General features: G+C 45.1%; 1 protein-coding gene across 4 annotated transcripts in view; it reads left to right on the top strand.

Moving 5' to 3' along the window:
* LOC144950997 (phosphorylase b kinase regulatory subunit alpha, liver isoform-like) overlaps positions 1-19,906 on the top strand; it is a 65,569-nt gene extending 45,663 nt beyond the window's left edge. For 2 of the 4 annotated variants that reach the window (XM_078881210.1, XM_078881208.1), the window contains exons 26-32: positions 260-361; positions 1,961-2,082; positions 4,333-4,389; positions 10,212-10,391; positions 11,647-11,700; positions 13,707-13,907; positions 15,698-19,906. In XM_078881210.1, coding sequence (XP_078737336.1) covers positions 260-361; positions 1,961-2,082; positions 4,333-4,389; positions 10,212-10,391; positions 11,647-11,700; positions 13,707-13,907; positions 15,698-15,871 — 890 coding nt within the window. In that variant the 3' untranslated portion in view covers positions 15,872-19,906. Of the gene's footprint in view, positions 1-259; positions 362-1,960; positions 2,083-4,332; positions 4,390-7,215; positions 7,297-10,211; positions 10,392-11,646; positions 11,701-13,706; positions 13,908-15,697 lie in introns of all 4 variants that reach the window. The other 2 variants (XM_078881211.1, XM_078881209.1) reach the window with 2 other exon arrangements.
* The last annotated feature ends 1,773 nt before the right edge of the window (positions 19,907-21,679 follow it).

The raw sequence follows: 21,679 nt of genomic DNA, 5'->3' as shown, positions 1-21,679 counted from the left end.
CTTTCTGGTGTAGATACAGGCGTTAAGATGTTCAAACACCAAATAGGCACAAATTACAAGTCATCAAGTCTCCATTAATAACACATACTTGTGGTAAAAAAATCACAGTATCTTGATTCTGGCGAAATGATACCACAGCTATCTCACACAGTTAAATTTCAGGTTTTTTTCCAATTTGTGGCAAGACCTGTTGATAGGAAAGGTCAACAGCGTTTGACCACGGAGTGTCCTTCACTTTTCGTGACTTTCTCGTGTGCAGGAGAGGAGGCCTCCGAGAGCCTCATGAACCTCAGCCCGTCCGACATGAAGAATCTCCTGCACCACATCCTGAGTGGCAAGGAGTTTGGCGTAGAGCGCAGCGGTAAGGCCCCTCGTGGTTGAAACATGGACAGGTTCACGTCCCGGTAGGGACACTTGGGAGTCTGTGGCAAGCGCCACTGATGGACGGCTCAGGAGCCATTGTAGAATGTTGATTGAACGGTGCTTTAAATTGTTATTGCCGTTCGACTGCACAACGCACTTGCCCGGCAATTTGGGCGAGTGCGTTGCTGAGTTGGCTCGTGGATCATTAACAAAGCATTGTATTGCATAATTATAGCAGGTTTACTGCATTTTTATTGCAGTCTAATCTGAATTTGTAAGACATCCTGGATTGATAAGAGATTCCGAAGCCTCCGAGACCTAGTAGGTACTACTAGGGTCAGTAGTTACTACTGTAGTGTCAGTAGATACTACTATAAAGTCAGTAGCTACTACTGGGCTCAGTAGATACTACTGTACAGTCAGTAAATACTACTCACTCTATTTTATGTAGGGTGTTTAGGTATATATGCCTACGCTGGAGGGGGGGGTGGGTCGACAATTTGCGGAAACCTTTTAGATCAACTATTTACCCCCCACTTTCTATAACTTTTTGGACTTCTGCAAGTCTCTTATAATTTTTTTGATGGACAAATTGACAGACAAACGGCACGCCGGGCTTTCACAATAGCTTAGTATTTGTGTATGTGTAGTGTCACACCGACACGTTGTAACAAGTCACCTGCTTACACTTTATTCACCTGGTCTTGCGCCAGTTATAGGCACTCCTATAACTGTCTGTCCGGTCACATATACTTCACTTCTCCCCGCTCTTATCTATTCTGCACCTCACTTATCCTGCACTCAGCAGCTCTGCTCTCAGCAACTCCGCACACAGCGTCTTCGCACTTTAATGACTCTACACACAGCAACTTCGTATTTCCACCGCTACCCTCACCTACGCTCACTCAGACCTGCTTACTCATCTGTCCCGGGCGGGGGGTTCAGCCAACTCCTGCCCGGCGTGAGAGTTGAGTTCCCGTTGACGGCTGGAGTGGCAGTGGCGAGATGTCTTCACTCTTGGTTCCCTGCAGCAACCCCCTCTCGCTCACACACACTCTTGCTTATATCCCCCTGCTCATCCCGATTCCTCAGGTGCTTTCACTTAAGCTGCCGCTAGGCCGGTGCCAGTAGTCACATTAATCTCTTGTCATGACCCCCCATCTCCCGTCTCCTAGGCGCCAACCTCCGGTCACAACGTAGCACCTGTTTGCCCTCCGTTGCACCCGCTTAACTGTGCGCACCGCATATTTCTCTCCTCTACATATGTATATGTTATGTTTTTAAGAGAAGTTTTGAAATATATTTTTCCCCCGGGCAATGCTGGGTACTTCCCGCTAGTAACTAATAAAAACATACAAAGTAACTGGTATTGGCCAAGCATCCAAATGCTGAAACAATAATAAGAAAAACACTAAATTCAGATTGCACTTGGCAACATTGCCCCCCTCCCGCAGAAAACCTGCTAGTTCCTGAAATAATCTTGAGACTTTGGCAGGGCTTTTCTGGGGGAACAAGCGCAATTGTAACAGCATAATCTTTCATTACTTTTATCCAAGAAGTCTAGTGTCGACCGTGTGCTTGGGACGTATGTACGCAGTGCGCTCGGTGCAGTCATCGGCCGTCTCCAGCCCGGGAATCTCCATCCGAGGGGTGGACCACACGGGCGCCACCAAGACTGAGCGAGCTGGCATCAGCAAGCTGAAGAGCCAGATGAAGCAGGTGGGACCTTTGGCTCGCCGAGCCATTCTTTTTGCACGTGAAACGAGACGTTCCCAGTTGTGAGTGTGCCGTCTGTATTCGAGTGTCCCATAGCAAAGGCAAGAATGCGGAGAGGACAGCGTCGTTGCATCGCTGGGTACGTCGTGAAAATGGTGACAGCAGCGTAGATGATGATGATGCAAACTCTTGTCGGGCCGATGACTTGCATGCTGGATTGGAGAGTTACCGCACAGGGGCGCAGCAGCCACACTTTCGACGTTGCGGGTTCCCGACTAGCGAATGCTCTCCCGGTGGTTATTGGTTACACTCCACAGATAAGAGCAGTTAGGGATGTGATCCCTGACATGCAATACCCCGGTGTCTACAAACCAAGCTGTGTCTGCGGCAGCAGTTACATTGGGGAAACTAAGCGACATGTCTCGGAATGGGTTTGTGAACATAAGCTAGATCTGAAACACGGTTGGCCCAATACCTCAGACGTGGCTGATCATTATTTTAACGCTGTGGGCATACACGAAATTTATTTTGCCAAGACGAGGGTACTCTGCAAGCCCACTGGCTATTAGCAAAGATTTGTTCATGAAGCCATCCAGATATATCAACACAGACACAATTTCCACCAAGAAGATGGGTACAAACTGAGCAATTATTGGAAGGACGTTATTAACCAATTTAGGTCATAACTGGCTGTGTTGTTCCCTTCCTACCTACCTATGTTAGCAGTTATTTTCGAGTTACATTCACTAACACAGCCACCGTTAGCTGTGTTAGTAAATGGCGGCTTGCCATCCTTTTCCACCTCCATGTGGCGATGACTCTTTCCGAGCTCTCTCGGAGCTTACATTTGCAAGCAAATTTCTTACATTGATATGCTAATTTCTCACAATACAATGCCCACACCCACAGCTTTGTTTGTCAAGATTTCTGCGACCTTCCATTTACATGCAAATTTCATCTTTAGCCCCGCCCACTGACCGTTGGGCTACACCCATCTCAAACCTTTATAACTCCCTGCCTTAGCAGCGCTCCCGCCATATATTTTTTGCTGCCTCAGTAGCTCTCCCGCTATATTTTTCACCTGATGACGATTGCTTGTGTTGCAATCGAAACGTTGTGATATTGTTATTATTTTTATTATGTTTCTATCTACATGGCTTTACCGAAAGACCCAAAGGATATTAATTCCGGCAGTCACGAAAGCTTTAAGTCAAGATTTATACTATACACTATTACACTACTATACACTACACTACCATACACTACACTACCATACACTATACACTACTATACACCACACTACTACACTACTATATACTACACTATTATACACTACATTACACTACTATACACTACACTATACACTACAGTACTATTCACTACACTATAGACGACACATTGGGCTCTATGGAGGCCCGTCGTTAAGCGATTAGTTGTTGACAGGGGTGATCGTTAAGAGGGTTTTACTATACACTACTATACACTCCACTACACTTCTTTCCACTACATTTATATACACAACACTACTATACACTACACACTGGGCTCTATGGAGGCCCGTCGTTAAGCCATTAGTCGTTAACAGGGGTTCTATTGTATAACATGCATTCATGCTCTCAGTCCAGTCAGTTGATGACTGATAAAGTTCCCCTGCCCATGATGTCAGGTTTGTTATTCCACATGTAAGGTGGCTACATTTCAACTGTGAAATTTAAAAACTATTGATGAGATGCAATGAACTGTACTGCAATGAACAGTGCTCAGTAGCAGGGCGGGTGGGAATAAGAGGCAATGCAAAGAAGTTGCGGAAGCTCTTCTGTGATATGTCCGTCAGCATGGCTGTCACATGCCTTGTGTTATATTACCGATGCTAAACAAGCGTGATTGTGATATGAGATCTGCGAATGTTGAATGGTGACTCATAGGTCGAAGGAGACCCATGAGGTTTAATGCTGGTCCAGCCACAGCAGTGGTTGCTGATTCCGGGCATCGGTTTATGAACACACAAATGATGGGGAAATGCAAAAAAAACTGCCAAGATGCATAGTGTACCACCTTTTGTGTGCTGAGATGCATTTGCCTGTGGACCAGGTATACGTCAATGCATCTGTGTGTACATTTTGCGTGTGTAGTTTTGAAGTTGTGCGACTCATTTCATTCCCTCGTGTTTAATTTGGCATTTAACCTTGTTGACGTGTTGTAATTTTCCTCTCTGTTTCCCTCCCTCCCTCCCAAATCGACATATGAAACCAGTCCACTTGGTTTGGTCAGTCGTTTGCCGGTGGTGATGCCTACTCCCCCCAATCGACGGTAATGGCCTGCTGACCTTTAGCAGGGCAGAGGTCGCGTGGCATCTCACAAGCACTGCCGCCCCCTTTCTCCCAACCGCCCACCCTCCGCACCTCACGTGACCCCGTCTCCTTCCTCACTGGGTTTAACGCTCGCCTGTGCTGCATTTCCATGACCACTTTTACAATAAAATGTTCAAACAACACCGTGCCTCATTGGCAGCGGTTAAAGTAAGATAGTTTTGGAGGTCACTAATTAGAAACCGGAAACATTATTTTATCATATGTTCAGTTGGAAATCAATGCACACGACTGTGTATATTGATTGGCTTTGGGGGTGTTATGGAAATACCGAGGCCCTGCCATGGAAATGTGGAATATCCATTGCTGGCTCAGGATAACCGATAGAGACAAGTGCTGTGGACTACGCAAGTTAGAGCAGGGTGACTGTAAGGTCCACCTGTTGTCATCTAGACAGCCTAGATATAATGAGTCACAATGGGTTCTGACTAAATTAAAGGACATCAATCCATAATTATATATATTTACTGATCTCCGGATTTGCTTAAATAATAAAGAACATACTATGTGAAGCAGTGAGTATGTATGAGTTGCATTTAAAACACCTTTTAATTGCCAAATTCCTTTGTATGCAAAAGTGCGTAGTAATTTTTTAAACAAGATGATGTAATTGTGCTCCGTATGATTGTAAAGTTACTCATGCCAATGCAGCAAACTGTGCGATTGCTGACTTTCACCACCGTGTTTTTAAAGGTGGCATCACGTGCGTGGGGGTGGAGGTGAACTGTTCGGCGTAACTCTTGACACGAGTTGGTTGGTTGGTAAAGGTTGTTGTTGAGGTTCACTTCAGGTCCGGATTTGAAAATTTGCCACATTTAAGAGGTGTGGAATGGACTCTTCTTTGTCCCACTTTGAAAAAACGTGGGTTGGATCGCTTGTAACTAGCGTACCTGGAGCATCTAAAAGAAGGTGGAGGAGCCTTTAAGGGCTCTCTACGTAATATATGATGTTGGATAATTGTAGGTCATATATGTAAATGCATTTAATAAAAATATAACTGCTGCACAATATTGTTGTGGGCTTTATTAGTAGCCTCACATTTTCCGAGTAGAACTATATCCAGTAGAAACAGATCTCTGATTCAAAATATTTAACCTCATTCATCTTACTGTGTAATCAAGTGACCCTTTTCCACTACCAAATCCGTGCCGAGCCAGCGCGCGGGGCCCTTCGGGTTCGGGTGGTTCTCAATTGGCTCTTTGCCATGCCGAGCCACAATCAAACCATGCTGCTCCCTTTTCACAAGATTTCTGATTCTGGCCTGGGGCCAAGTAGGGCCAGGCACTGGGCGAATGACGCACGCAATGTGTGTGACATCAGCCAGTAACAACTCGAACACTGCATCAACTATATGCGCCTCGACTCGTTCACTGCGTGCGAAGTCAGCGGCAACGCCTCGCGTAGTGGAAAGAAACAACGCGGTGCTTCCTGAGCCACGCCGGGCTGGCTTGGCATGCCCCCGGCACGGTAGTGGATAAAAAAGGATCGTTCGCATCAGTCGGGGGTTTCTTGTTGCGGGTAAGATTGAATGCAACTCTTTGGGCTCTCACCAAGGTTCACATAAGTACATTTCATTTGGTTGGATTTCAGTTGGATTCATGATATTTACCTACGTATTCTTCGGCACATTGCGCAGCTGGTCATGTTATAATCCGAGGTGCATTTACATATCCACATTGTGTATGTATACTGTGCGAATGGGGTGGTCAAAAAGTGTATCCTTGTAAAACTCTCATCAACCTAATATGTAGCAAACGCCACACATTTGTTTAATAACACTGGCCTGAAAGAAAATGTATAAAAGGTGCGTTTCGAACAATGGCGCTTCTTAATATATTATAACATAGAGAACTTTAAAAAACAATTATTTTAAAGCTATTCTAAGATTATTTTTTAGTGCCCCCTCGCTGTGCTACTTGAAATACAGTACAGGGGTAACATTACCACATTAATACATTACAATACAAAGTGGATTTATATAGGGTCTAAATTTGTCCATTTCCCGAAACACAAGCGGTGATTAATTTCAAGGAGAGGCCTATGGCCGATTAACCGCGCGTGCGCCTGATCTCGTCAGATCTCACAAGCTAAGCAGGTTTGTGCCTGGGTGAGAACTTAGGTGGGTGCCCAATACCAAGGCTTGCCAGGTGTTGTGGTCGTGGGGCTGCGACGTGGCCAGGTGTCATCCCCTTATTTTAAAGTGGGTTTTGTTTTGGTACTTCAGTTTCCTGCCACGGGCTAAACACTCGTGAATGGAATTGACTTAACTTCTCTGTGCAGTGAGGCTTTATTGAGGTAAATAATTGGCACTTATTAGTATTCTAAGGATGCATGTACATCCTGTTTTTGCCATTCCACTGCTGGATGAGGGCCGTGAGGGTTATTTGTCCATCATACTTCACCACGCTGGTTAGTGTGGGTTTGGTAGAGGCTTGGGTGTGTCTACACAATGACAATGGATTTTGCACTGACCTCCACTGCCGACAACACCTACTACTGCTTCACCTGCTTTATGCACGGTGGTGGTCACCCATCCAAGCACTATCCAAGCTCATCCATGCTCAGTTTCTGACGTCCGATGGGATCGGGTGCATTCGGCGGTAACGTGCAACAGTGAAACCCGTAGCCCTTTTTGACCACCCCTCCACACATTACCTTGTGCACATATAAACGTATATACCCGTCTCTGGCCATTGATTTCATTGCTTTCGGTGATCGAAGCAGCCGCCGCCATGCGCCAGCTGGAACTAACAGCTTTGCTTTGCAGAGACTTTGCCACTCACTGCCGCGGGGACCGATGAGGACCTTTGGGATTAACAGAAGCCGCGTCGGTCGCTTCTGCAACCCCGTGGGTCTCGAAACGCCCTCCAACCCCCCCCTTCCCCGCCGAGTCACGCCCAACGACTAATGCATTTGCACATTTTCTGCAGACCAGAAATCCGGTGCGTGTCGCTGAAGCTTGTGGACCTGTGTCTTTTGTGCGGAGTAGATGTCGACGTGCGGAAAAGCACCGCCCGCATACCCGGGTGAAGCTGTGGGTAAATGAGTTTTGTGAATGCCAGTGGGGTGAAGGAACCAAGTGACTGCTGGCGCAGCTTTGAGAGAAACCCAGAAAGGGTGTGTCTTACGATCCCATAAGAGAGTGTCTTTGTTACGCAGGCGCCTGATGAACTTTTACGTGTACCGGTGTGTACACACCTCTTGGGGATTTTGAGAGTGTCATTTTGTTATGTTGTTGGGTTGATACTTGATCAGAGGTGTTGTTTTCTCAATTGAAGATACTTTCTGATTTCACTGCAAATGGTTTAGCCTCACCTTTCATGTTAAAGTTGCGGAAAAAAACATTTGCTTTGATCCGAGTTGCCGAGCACAGGGCCCAAAGGCCTACAACACAAAGTGGCCAGGAACAGAGAGCACGAACGGTCTTGAATTTGTGTAATTGAAATACATAGCGGAGATTAGTAGGCCAAGTATACTCGAAAAGGGTTCTAGAACGCTCCCTCTTGTGGACACCCTCCTGCCAGCAGTGACACGAACAAGCAGTTTCAGGTCTGCAGTTTTCCATACCTATATTATGGACACCCTTTTCGGGTAAAAGGATGCATCTCGGCTATTCACAAATACTTGTATTTGGTGGCGTTGCTCGCCCTCGGTCCATTGTTTTGGAGGTTTCCATTGATAGTTCACTCCTGGAGAAGAGTTGTGAATTGCCGTTGCTAGCAAGAGCCATGGTCCTTGCTGGGCAGCGTCATACGGCGAGACTCGAGAAACTACGAGGTATTTTTAAATGATCATTCCTAATTATAAGAAAATAAACGGACCAATGCTGTGCAATAGGGTGCAAGTGATACCTTTCCTAAGGCACTTGAATGCTTTGCCCAGTCCAAATATAGTTTTGCGTATTGAATCGTAGCAATCAGTTGACCAATGGTTCATATCTTAACTACAGTCGAGTCTACAGCTACAAGATTTCCGGACACAAAACTGTACGAGTCCCAGTCTTAGCACTAGGATGCAGCCCTCCATTATTATATAAAGGGATCAGTAGGTGGCAGGGGGTGATGCTGTGATAACGAGAAGAGCTTGGGTTCGATTCTAGACTCGGGCACCTTTCTGCGTGGCGTTTGTATATTCTCCCCTTGTTATGCATATATTTATTTCGAGTTCTCCGGTTACGTATGTGACTGCTATTGGCAAAACTTACCAGTGCTGAGAAGTGACCTGCAAATTACTTGATTGGGACGACACGTAGTAACATCGCCCACATCTGCGAAAACTTGGCTGAACAAGGGTCTTGAGACTCGGTGAGACTTTCCTGCGTAAACAAGTGTAGCAGTAATAATAACAGTGAGTCAATTTCAGCACGTATATTATATCTTGTTCGGATCTTCAAGACCCAAGCACTGGAGCAGTGTAGAGTATTTAAAGGTTGCATACTAAGTTTAGCCGACCTAGTTTTGTGCTTGGGACTATGCCAGGCCACAGCTAAAAAATAATTTGGGCGGAGTTTGTTGTGGAGGTTGTGCACGCATTTGTTTTGTTATTTAAACAACTTTCATTAACTGCCAGTAAGTGTGGAACTATTGAAAACTAATTTGTTGGTGCTGTAAATTTGCCCCATATCTGTAAAAAACGCGGTTTAGCAGTTCGGGTTGGGCACCTCAAGACTGCGTCACAGCGACGTGGAACGTCCCGTCGGTGTCCGTGGCTGCCTCGTATATATCCATGGCAGCACCAGGGATCGCCAATAATAGCTGGGCCCACTTTTAAAGTCGTGCGAGTGCGCAACGCCAGGTCTGGCACCGGCCTATTTAGAAAACTCGCTGTGAGAACGAGTAGGTGGTATATTCAAGAGACCGCCAAAGAGAAGGGCCTCTGTATCTCGGTGGTGATGGGACTTTTGGTGATCCTCGCGCTTGGGAACGCAGCAATGATGCAGTGATGATCTTGTCTTGAGCAATGCATGGCAGCATCTTTGTCTGCGGCTTTTGGTGTACTGCGTGCAATAAAGTGATAAAGTGCGCTACACAAACCACCCTAAGCTGATCTTTTAAGGCTGCAAAAATGTCTTGCTTTTTTTTCCTCCCTTAACTTTTTGGTCAACACGCTTGAAGAAAGATTGATAATTTTTTCACTTATTTTTTTTTAAGCTTCAGTTTTTTAAATGTTGCAGTATTTTTCTTTGTTGCATATGAAACGTTACATCTGTAAACTATCAAATATGTTTGAACTATTGGAACAATTAGGTTGGTTGACAACAGTAATTTGTCAGTAGCTTTCTTGTAATGTAATTGAATGTTAAGAAATCAAGGTTAGGGAGTGTAGACAGTTAATGTTGTTTTGCGCGTATGATACAGTGTTTTAACTTTACTGCGTGCTGTGTGTTGTTTGCTGTGTCTGGTCTAAATATTCCTCTTGCCACTCTTTCACATCTCTTGCTACACCTGACTACCTCCTTTCAAAATCTGCTGCTGCCCCAAATCGTTCGATTAACTCTCTTACGTACACACCCGAGCTCCATCGTACATGTCTTCTTTGCAAAATCCAACTTTTTCTGATCGATCGCAAAACATCATTCCGTCTTTCCTCCCACTATCATCGCCTTTGTCTAATTTCCTTCCCCCATTGGTTACCGCGGCCTAACGGCCACATCCTGCCTGCGGCCTTCACCACTTCCGCTAAATTCTCTGCCCCTCCACGTTTCTCGCGTCTGTCATCCGCTACTGGCGGCGCCATCCTCGCGTTTGTCCCCACCCCGGGTAGCACGCGAGCACGCCGTCGAGCCCCACGGCGACGGGAGAGACGTCGCCGCTGGGCGCCGTGCTGGAGCAGCCAGCGTGGTATGACCGCCAGGGCCAGTGGCTGCGACGCCGGCGTCTCGACGGCGCGCTCAACCGTGTGCCCATCGGCTTCTACCAGAAGGTCTGGAAGGTCCTGGAGAAGGTACGTTGTGCCCCCCCCTCCCCCCCCCCATTAGCTGAACGCCACAATGGCGATGCTGCTGCTGCTTTGGCAGCGGCGCGCTACTCGCACGCATTATGACAACTTGACACGTTTGCCAATAATGCTGCCCTCGAGGGAATATTTATATTTACTGTGGTCTCTGCATGTTAAGATGCGCTCTTTGGCGTCATCTGGTTCAACACCATGTGAGACTAGGCTCTAAGAAAAGCTGTCTCGGGTGTGGACCAATCAATTTCAAGGACAGTGCATACATTATCAGAGTTGTGTTTTTTGTTTGCATTCTGAACGCAGGTATTGTAGTCAATGCAAACATGACTCCTTGTAAAAAAAGGTGTCAGTTTTGTTGCCAGATAAAAAAGGTAAAAAAAAACAATTATCATGATTTGGAAAGTAAAGACGCACCCCAAACTTGTGGCTGGTGTCACTGAAGCTCTACAAATCTGCTCACACACCTACCAGATTGTATGACGCACCACCAAGTTTTGATTTGAAATACAGTAAAAGAAAGCTAGTTTTTCTAATCTGGAATATACAGTAATCGTCGACGTTTTGGACAATGGCCCTTTTTTAGCAAGACGATAACTGATTTTTTAATTCAACTTGTGATTTAACCCCACAGGCGACACCGTTGCGAATCATACGGTGCCTCAATGTGTTGTTTTATGGCAGTAGCTACCAACTCCATCCGAGCCAATGATTGATTTGCAGCAGAAATCTTGCCCACATAATTTATCTTTGGCAATTAACCAAAGGGCTATAACCAAATCAACCGCACCTCTGATCAGCACGGTTGGCTACATACGGTGCGAAAGAAGTTGAACAGTCATACATACCTGGAATACTCTCCATCTCTGAAGCTAAGTTGGATTGAGCCAGGATATTGTAAGGGTGACCACCATGCATCACCAGGTTGTCAAAGGGCTACAGAACTGTGCGGTGGGCAGCAGAGGGCAATACAGCTAAGATCATTGTTGTGCTGTCCTTTGAATGCTGATACATCTTTGCTCTCTCCACCTTCACTCTACAATGACCAAATATGGAAATGGGCCCTCATCCAGCAGTGGATTAACAAAAGCGCTGTACATGCACCTCCGATTAGCACGGTTGGCTACGTATGGCGCGAAAGAAGTTCAACTTCCATGCAATTTACAGTTATTTGCTGTCAATGCAAACAGGTAATGTTACGAAGCCAAGAAACAAAGATTGACAATTGTTCTGGTGCGTCTGCTTGCAGTGTCACGGTCTCTCCATTGATGGATTTGTGCTGCCTTCCTCTGCTACAAGAGAGGTAAGGCAGACACGCTTGTGCATGCACGCAGAGATTTGATTCCTTTGGTATTCTTGCAGTGCAGGGCAATCGTGAAGGAAGGCGCTATCTTTCACAGAAGAATATAGTCTGCCAGTAGGGATTTTTTTTAGAATAGACTTGTTGATGAATGGGGATAATGCCATGGTGTAATTGGTAGCACAGTAGACTTGCAACCCAGAGCTGATCTCCCAATGGTGCAGATTTTTTGTATGTACGGGCAGGCCTTGGGTTACGAGCACAATTTGTTCCTGAGACCCTTTTGTAAATCGACCGTTTCGTTCGTCGGAACACGGTAATCTACTATTTTTTTAAATGCCCATACGGTCAGTGTTATGAAATGTGTTATGGTTCAGCAAAAAGAGAAACATTGTTACACTCATACTTAAAGAATAAAATATTGTACGTATTCATGTAACACTATAAAAAATAATGTATAGTAAATACTTTATAAAGTAACAAAAAAACTTATATTTTCACTTACCTTGAGTTCTGATGCTAACTTGTAGTCAGAAGGGGGGCAATGAGTCGCCACAATTGCACACACACACGGGGCACGTGCTGCACACACAGACAGACACACAGAAGACAAAGATCCCCCTATAGCCTTAACATACTGTTGGGGCAAGTTCTGTTAGTGAGCTCCTATGAAGGCCGGTACGGCACATGGGGTGGTTGGCCAACACCAGGCCCGGCCGCCTTTATCTCCCGAATGGCGATGTTTTACACACCGCACCAGGTACTCATTTGAGTCTTGAGTCGACCTAGAGGAGGCCCAATCATCACTGGTGTTGGCCGTGAGCAAGAATAGCTTTCGTAGTGCAGCGCGCTAACTGCTACACTACCACTCCCCACACAGGCCGACTCATTACATCTCATGGACGATCACTCCTCTGAACAGAATAGTTCCGTGGTTCAGTTTGCAATTGCGAGTTCGCGTTTTGAGTCAACGTTATTTTTTTATTTTTTGTCATGGAAGCTGGTTTGTAAGTACGGGCGTTCGTAAGTCGAGGATTGCCTGTTATAAATCCTCTGCACCTCTGTACGAATGGGAACATTGAAGTCAGTCAACGGGCAGATCTCATGTGGTGGGCTAAAGTGTGGTATCCGACCACCTCTTCCAAGATGTCTCGTCAGCGTGGAAGAATAGAGCAAATACAGGAGACTCGATTAATCGTATGCGATTTATCCGATTTGCGGATTCACCGTGCAACTGAGATTTTGACATAAATTAATGGATTTTCCCTTAAGCCCCAACTTAATAATTAAAAAACAGTTCTATATTGTTATTCTTGGAAATGTTTATTCTAAGTCAAATGGTTAAACCGATTAAATGTGTGCTCAGGTGAATCCGAAATCCACGTGATCGCCTCCACAGTACAGTAGTTGCAATATCTTTACAACATTGGCGTGGAGTTTGATTGATGTTGATTGATGTTGATTGATGTTGATTGATGTTGATTGATGTTGATTGATGTTGATTGATCTTGATTGATGTTGATTGGCGTGGCTCTGCTGTCCACTTAGTGGGCCGAGTCTTCTGCACAGGAGCAGGATCGGTCGATCGTTAGTATTTGTTCTAAATTGAAAGAGTAACAATGAAAATCGTCAGTTGTGCTTCATTTTAAGTGATTTATCTCGATCATTTATTTAGTGAGTTGAAATTTATACCTATATTAGTGGCTTTTGGCATAGAGATCCACGGAAAATGGTTTTATTTTTGGATTATCCGCGGCTCCCCTCCGTAATTAGCGCAGATAATCCAGTCTACTGTTTACCATTTTAGAAGAGCTTTCTAGGGCTTCTCCTAGTGGTGGGATAAAGCTATTGCTGGGCTTAACATTTTTCAGTGGACTATTTCTCATGAAGGTGAATGGATGAATGAATTGATGCATGGATGAATGAATGGGTAAATGGATGTATGAATGGATGGATGAATGAAATTGATCAATGGATGGATGAATGGATGGATGGCCCGGCTTGCCCAGATGACGCCGGGAGAGCTGAAGTTTGCGGTGCACGTGGAGTCGGTGCTGAACCGCGTGCCGCAGCCCGAGTACCGGCAGCTGCTGGTGGAGGCCATCCTGGTGCTCACACTGCTCAGCGACATGGATATCCACACGCTGGGTGGGATTATCCACATCGACCGCATCGTGCACATCGCCAACGAGTTCTTCATCAGTGACCAGGTGGGAGACCGGCTTTGCTCGGTTAGGACCCTTGAAAATCTTGTACGTTTGTTACTTGTGCCATTCTTATAGCTCAAGGCTATCACAAAGGTGCTATGTTGCAAATAAACAGTCTGCTGTAGTTGTTATAGAAAGGGGCGATAACCCTAATTGGGTGCCACAGTGGCGAGGTGTTCACTACCTCACCTCTTAAACAGGAGGTCGTGGGTTTGAGCCTGACCCTGACGCTTGTAAATTTGGAGTTTGCATGTCTCTCTCCTCGTGGTCACGTGTATTTTTCTCTGGGTCCTCCGGTCTTTCCACCTCCACATTTAGAATCGACATGCGTTTAGAGTTTTTGGCTGCTATAAATTTCCATGTGATAAGCCACTTCGTTGGGCTATCATTTGTGATAGCCAGGTCGCTTCTGAAAAAGAGCTATGTAGCTCAGTGGGCCTTGCATGGTATAATAAAAATAGTTTTATAGTTTAAGGGTCGTTTGCAAGTGATTCTTAAATTTGGTAACATTTGGACTGTGAAACGGGCACACAACTCTGTTTTGAATGACGTCAGGGGGAATCATCCATGCACACTGTAAAGCAGACGGCGGGTATTTCATGGTCAACGTGCACCGCGGTAATCGCCGGTTCAGCCTGTCGGAGTTGAACCCCATGAACCTCCGTGGCATGCGGTGACGAATGCGCCGTCGTTGGGCCGCATTGCCACCCGAGCCTTCCGCTGTGCGGGAGAGCAAGGCCGCGAGTTGCTGATGGATGGGAGGTGATGGGTGGGACTTGGCGACATCATGGGCATCGGTTAATTTGTGCAGGACATTAATGTACGAATGTGTTTAAGACGATGCAGTAGAACCCCTCTTAACAGCGGCAATTGGTTACACGAAACCGGTCGTTCAGTGATTTGGTCGTTGAGCAAGAATAGGAAATGCATGTTAAAGGCTTAATTTGTTCCGATAGCATCGAAAGTTACCCCTTTTCACCCAAAAAACGTACTTTATAATATTTAAACGATGGATATTAATACATTAAGATACTAACGACATTATAAACACGTAATATAAAAAGAAACATGGTTAATAAATGCATTAATATTTACTGTACCTACAACAGCCCGTCGTTAACAGGGGAATGGTCGGTAAGCGAACACATTGAGCTCTATGGAGGCACTACACTACTATACATGGCACTACTATACACGACACTACTATACACTACATTACTATACACTACATTACTATACACTACACTACACATAGGGTTCTATGGAGGCTCGTCGTTAAGCGATTAGTCGTTAACAGGGGTGGTCGTTAATAGGGGTTTTACTGTACACCTATGGTTTATTGACCGAATCATCAACACATTGGGAAAATATGTGGGTCCTACCTTCAGCCATCAGTGGCGCTATTTTAGGGCTTCACTTTTAACCATTACCGAACAGATTACACTGAATTGCGAATACTCTTTCAGTTTCCAACTAAGCTTGAGGCATTTATGCATTTGCTTTTCTGTCTATTTCGTCTGTAATGTGTGATAACAACAACCCTCGTAAAGATAATCTTCTGTAATTGACATTTAGTGTAAAGTTGTGTTGCTGTTAGGGACTCAACCTACTGAAAACTGGCCAGATTAGTCAAAACACACAAAGGAGAGCAAAAATAACTATTTAAAAACAGATAGCCGTCGGCGTCTGTACTCGGGATACAGCACCTTGACAGCGTGAGTTGGACAGCGTTTACGGAAAGCATTCCAAAAAGCCACGCATGACTCCCGTGCCTCGCTGTTCAATTCTGACAGAGGTCGCTGGGTGCTGACGACAACATGCTGGCCATGGACCCGAACACGAAGATCTGCCACCTGCTGTACGACAGCGCTCCGAGCGGGCGCTATGGCAGCATGACGTACCTGTCCAAGGCGGTGGCGACATACGTGCAGGACTTCCTGCCCAGTGCTGGCTGCTTCGTGCAGTGACAAGTGCTGCCCCTCCCTCCGAGACCTCGGCTGCAGTCGTAACGTTGAGCTCCGTAGGTTTGTTTTTCGTCGAGTGAAAAAATGTGCTGCTTGGTGTTTAAGCATTTCATTTGCAGATTTGATAATTTATTGTTACTTTCGTTTTTTTTATTGACGGTGACATCCGAAACGGTACGTTTGTCACACCACGCACGGTCGAATTAACATTACGCATGGGTGCACTGACCACATACAGCAGGAAGGCACGACTCCCCATCACGCCTTGCACGCTTGGCATGTGACCGCCACATTGTATGCGCAATTCTCACGGCCTTGTCTCAGCCTCTTCGGCGCGAGTCACGTGTGCGAGCCGCATGCACGAGCTTGTGTGCGGATGAGAATCGTGTGCCGCCTTCCTGCCATTTGTGAGCATCACCGAAACCTTTGCGAGTTGCTTTTTCTGTTCGTTTCCAGCCTACATGTGCTGATGTCGATTGAGACTATTGCATTTGTGAATGTTATATCTGCAGGTATCGCAAATCCCAGTAACATTGAGCTACCTAACCCTAGACACGTGTAACACTTTACATGTTAATTAATTAAAATCGGTTCTTAAAATAATATGCAAACTCCGTGCAATCGTGGTACCATTAGACGAATGGAACAGACAAGGCAACACAGAATGTGACAGTCGTATAAAGTCCTCTTTTGCGTGACAAAAGAGTTGACTTTCGAGTTATTGGGAATTTCATTGAACCACATGGGGAGTGAATCTTTGCAATCCTGGACAAGGATGCGTGGGGGGCATTGCTCGGCTCTCATGAGTACAGGCAGCAAGGGGTCATCGTTTCAGGAGTGTTTGATTTGTAAGCTAAATAGACGTGTGCAGGTTTTGATGTCAAAAGGGCCTGGAAGAAGGTACATTTGTTTACTGTGTTATTGTTACATATAGACATCATTTCTATCTTATGTGTAACATAATGATTATTTGTTGGCGACTGTGTGCCCCTCCTGTTGTGTAAAAAAGCAAGGTTCTCTGGGGTGGTGTGTGATTTGTGTTTCTGCTCACCTGTTGCCCCGAAAACCATGCATGCGCACGTGAACTTTATGCGATGTTCGAGTGGAAATTGACAAATTATTTGCTCAACTTTTTACTCGCCACTTGCACTTTCCTGTCTCACGGTGGAAGTACTGAGGCTGCGAGTTGCACAGCTGGAGTTATGGGTCGATGAGTGTACACAAATGCTAATAAAAAAATATATCCTCTGCGCATCGCCATTCATGCGGAGGAGTGGTAGCTCAGTGATTCATGTGCTGTTTTGCAGTATCGGGGAACCAGGTTAAATTCCCTCTGGTAATCTCGTCAAAATGTTACCTCGCCTACACCTCCCACAGTTTGACTGTTAAACAAGTACCTGGTGCGCATTGCTGTGGCTTCATTCTCAATGCAGAGAATAATCGGGTTGCTCGGCATGCCGCAGTATGAGCTGCACCTATTTGAGGGTGCCGCTGGGCGTTATGGTTGTTTTGCCTTCGCTTGTCCTGAATATTTGTGACGCTGAGTGAAGGCTCTTTTGGTGTTTTCTGTATGCGTATTGTGTGCAAAGGTTTCGGCACGCTCACTTCGGACGTGCTTGATATCGTCAGTGACTGGAGCACGTCAGTGTAATAGGCCACAGGGCTTATGGAAATGGGCATTGATATGTGCCAATTCTGCAGTCGCATCCAAACATAAACTGGATCTTTCTCTAGCTCCGTGTTAAAATCGCAGAACTAAATACTGTAACGAGTTGGAACTAGAGTGAGTTCATATGCATTTTGTTCACCAATTACTACATCGTCCATATAGGCCTGGTTCCAACTCCTCATCATATATATAATGATGACTTTCCGCTAAGAAAGGTGAACTTGGGTGGGTCGAAGGTGTATTTGGTGGTGCAGCACATAGCCCAGCACCCCACGAGTGTTGCTACATGCTTTGATTGTATGCGTATGAATGTTACATGTCTTGGCAATGATTTCCCATGGGCTGGGCTTGTTTATACATTTGCTGCAGTCTAAATTCTTGAATACGACTGATGACAGTGGTGCTATGTTCATCGACTAAAGAGTAAGTTTAAACATCTTGACTTAAAGTTTCGTGACCGCAGGAATTCGTATTCTTTGGGTCTTTCGGTAAAGTCACGTAGATAGGTTCAAATTAATAAAAATAAAATAAACAAAAAACTACGATGTTTCGATCAACAACACAAGCGGTCGTCATCAAGCGCCTGATGACGACCCAAAGAATAAGTTTAAACATTTGAAATTCTGTAACTTGTTAAATTGGATAAATCATATCTTACAACTAATTTAACCATTACAAAACAGCCAATGGAACAATATAGAAAGGGGGGAATTATCCTTACAGATATTTGTGACAAAAATGTGTAAATTAGTTCTGCGGTTAGTGTCTGGCGCAGAAGTTGTGGTGCTACGCTATGAGCCCCTGCAATTTTGATTGATTTACAGACACCGTGAGTATGACATTTAAATTGAATGACATTTAAACTCAATCTGCCACCCCACCTTCACCACCCCACACTTACCAACATGGTGATGTATGGTAAACAAAAGAAAATCCCATTATCAACAAGGCATGGGGAGACGTTAACTAAGCAATTTATTGGCAAAAGCCCAAAATATACAACTTTTGGTGAAATTTATGAGAAGCGTTTCAGTTTACCAACGATTGTGATTGTAAAAAATGTAGTCATGCTGGACGATGAATGCTGCGGAGAGCGAGCACTTTTGAAGGTTACGACGGGGTTGTTTTTAAGCACTTAAGAGACGTGGTAGAGACATGCTCGTCTGCGTTCAGCTGCGTGAGTTGGCCTATTTGTAGTTAATAGATGGCGCTGTTAAAGCATGTAGATGCAAGTCGATGTAATTTGCCGTGATTATAATAATTACATTTATATAGCATGTTTAATCAAGGATCTCAAAGTGCTGTACAGGACACAGCAGCAGCAGACAGCATAATATAAATACATTTAACAAAAAAATGTAATACGATGTATGCAGTCACTTGTTTCATTCGCTGAGTCTGATTTCGTTTAAACATTGCAACTCGCTCGCATTATTCGTGTTCCTTTATCACGTTTGCATGTGCACGTTTGTGCAAATTATTTTCTCTCCACATTTCAAAAAGCACGCACGAGGAGACACGTGAACCGGGGCATCTCCTCTGCACACCGCCCTCTTATCCCTTAACAATGTTTTGAGTTGCAACGCCTCGTTCGGTGATGGAATTGCCCACCCTCTGCACCTCCTGGGGCGTTGGAAATAAAAAAAAACACGCAGATATTTACAGTACATGACGGAATTGAGTCTAAAACCAAATAGGTTGATGTTTAACACAGTAGTAGTAGGCTTTGGCGACCAATGTGCATAAGAGATTGTTGGGTTATATCGCGTAAATATAAATGTTGGTAAACCCGCCACCTCCCGAAACAGCGAATTAGTAAGGTTTTTTCACGTAAACCAAACATGCAAATTCGTTACGACCTACAATATTTACAATTCGAGTACGACGTTTCGCCAGTAATTACAACTTGCATCATCAGGCGACAGCCATAGTTGTGGAGAAATCCTGTTTCGGTCTTAAATAGAGACAGGTGCGGGGGGGTAATGTGTTCATATAAATTACAATGGACCAATTACCGGTTGGGTTATTCATGTGCATGCGCAATGCACATACATTATGCACGCACACCATGCATGCGCATCCTGGGGTTGATGTTGCTGACTTGTGGCAACCCCCCCCACCTCTGCCCTCTATGGCAAACGATCTCATCACCAGCACAACGCTGCTGTTGATTAGTGTGATCCAAGCTTTTCATAACTCTCCAAGACCAGAAAAAGTACATGGAAGCCGCTGGGCAAACCTCTTTATTAAAAGCGAGTGATAATAATGACGAACCGTTTTACTTTTGCCTGTACACAACTCACTCCCTGTACGATGTATTGTTTTCCTTGACCTGCAATTTTTCTCCAATTAAAACATTACTTTGCTGACATTTCGAAGCCCTTGCCTTGCTGTGTGTCTGGGTGTCAAGATGTTATTCATTGGTTTAATGTATATAGACATACATGTGTAGTGACATAGGAAGTCACTACTGTGTCGGCCTGTACGAGGGCTGGGGGCCCCAAGGGGGTGCCTGAGGGGTCACGTGGTGGAGGGACCCAGACCTTCCCGTGAGGTGGGGGAAGGGAGGCTTGGCCTGGGAAGGGAGGCGTGGCCTGGGCGGAGCCAGCCACGCCGGAGCGGATATAAGCGGGGTGTGGATGCAGAGCGGGGCTGTTAAACTCCGAAGTGAAGACGTCATCATCGGTCCTCAAGTCCCGGGTCGTCGTCCTGGATCAGGCAGCTCGTTGCCTGCCTGGTCCCCTCTGTGTAGTGTTCCAGAGTGTTAGTGAGTTGAGGAAGGTGGTCACCACCTCATGTACAGTGTTATATTACTTACCGTTAATAAATAGTGTTGCCTCCAAGCTGTGTGTGTGTGCACCTAATTCGAACCCACTACACATGTTAGAGTGTCATTGACAATTTACTGACAGACCAGTCTCTGATGAAGTCACAAGTTTAGATACGGTATTAGACTACTCTCTGAAGTCTACAGCCGCATCTGATGGGGTTTTGAGGACAACCGACTGGTCTTGGAACCTTTGGACGATAAACTGTCAGGTTTGACCTTTGTGTATTTGACATCGATGGGGAAATGTCTTTGAATCCGCCAGTCTCTGTCCACCCAGCAGCATATGGGTATACCACAGGTGCATGTGGTGGTGTGAAGTGTGGGTACTCCCATATTTTCTAAGACATCTGGACAGTGTGGACGAGTCGGCCAGAATTTCCCTCTAAAGCGGCTCTCTAGAGCTCCCTCTACTGGATGCCCTTCCTCCAGCAGTGGTATATGTAAGCACTTTTAGAGCTGCACCTTTAACTTTGTGGTAATTATAATTTAAGGTTACCCAGCCTTTTAATAAACAAGTGAGGTGTTTTAACTCCAAGCAGATCAGTTTTTGGACACAAATTTAGACACCAATATTATTGTTCATAATACAGGTTTTTTTGGTTTCGATCGCGTAAATATATAAATGTGTCGTTAAACCCGCCACCACCCGACAGCCAACTCGTAAGGGTTGCCTCGTAAACAGAACACGCCGACTTCAGCAGTTTTTTTCTTGCTGCGGTTGTCCCACCTGATGACGATTGCTTGTGTTGCGATTGAAACGTCGTGATCTATTATTTTCCTACCTACGTGACTTTAACGAAGGAACCAAAGAGTACAGAACAAGCTAATAATAGCCATTTTATATACTTTTTAAGGCATAAGCAATTACGAAATAACACTTTACTACCCAGGAACAAAAATTTGTTACATAGTGGATCCTCCCAGACACCAGAAGAAGCTAAGGGACAATGTGTGGGTTTCGTAACCGTCATCGTGCAAGTAGCACACCTATTTCAACCATGTAAATAAATACAATACTTGCAAAAACTCACATTTTTATTTAAATGTTTTACGATTTTTGTTCGTGCAATTTGACTTTCACCATAAAAAATGCAGTGTTTTATTGATTGTAAATTATTAAGATTGTTTACATTCCGTGAGTACAGAGGGACTGAATCCGAGTCTATTACTAATTTATGATTGCTTCTACAGATATGAAAAACCCAGGCCCGGGTAAAGCTACATAGTCGGGGGAGTCAGAGCCATTCCCTGTCTACCTTGGGGTGCGACAGGGATATCCTGACACCTACATTATTGAACATATTTTCGACCG

Source organism: Lampetra fluviatilis, chromosome 60 (genome assembly GCF_964198595.1).
Source record: "Lampetra fluviatilis chromosome 60, kcLamFluv1.1, whole genome shotgun sequence".
Lineage (NCBI taxonomy): Eukaryota > Metazoa > Chordata > Hyperoartia > Petromyzontiformes > Petromyzontidae > Lampetra > Lampetra fluviatilis.
This window is presented reverse-complemented; position numbering and strand designations above follow the sequence as displayed.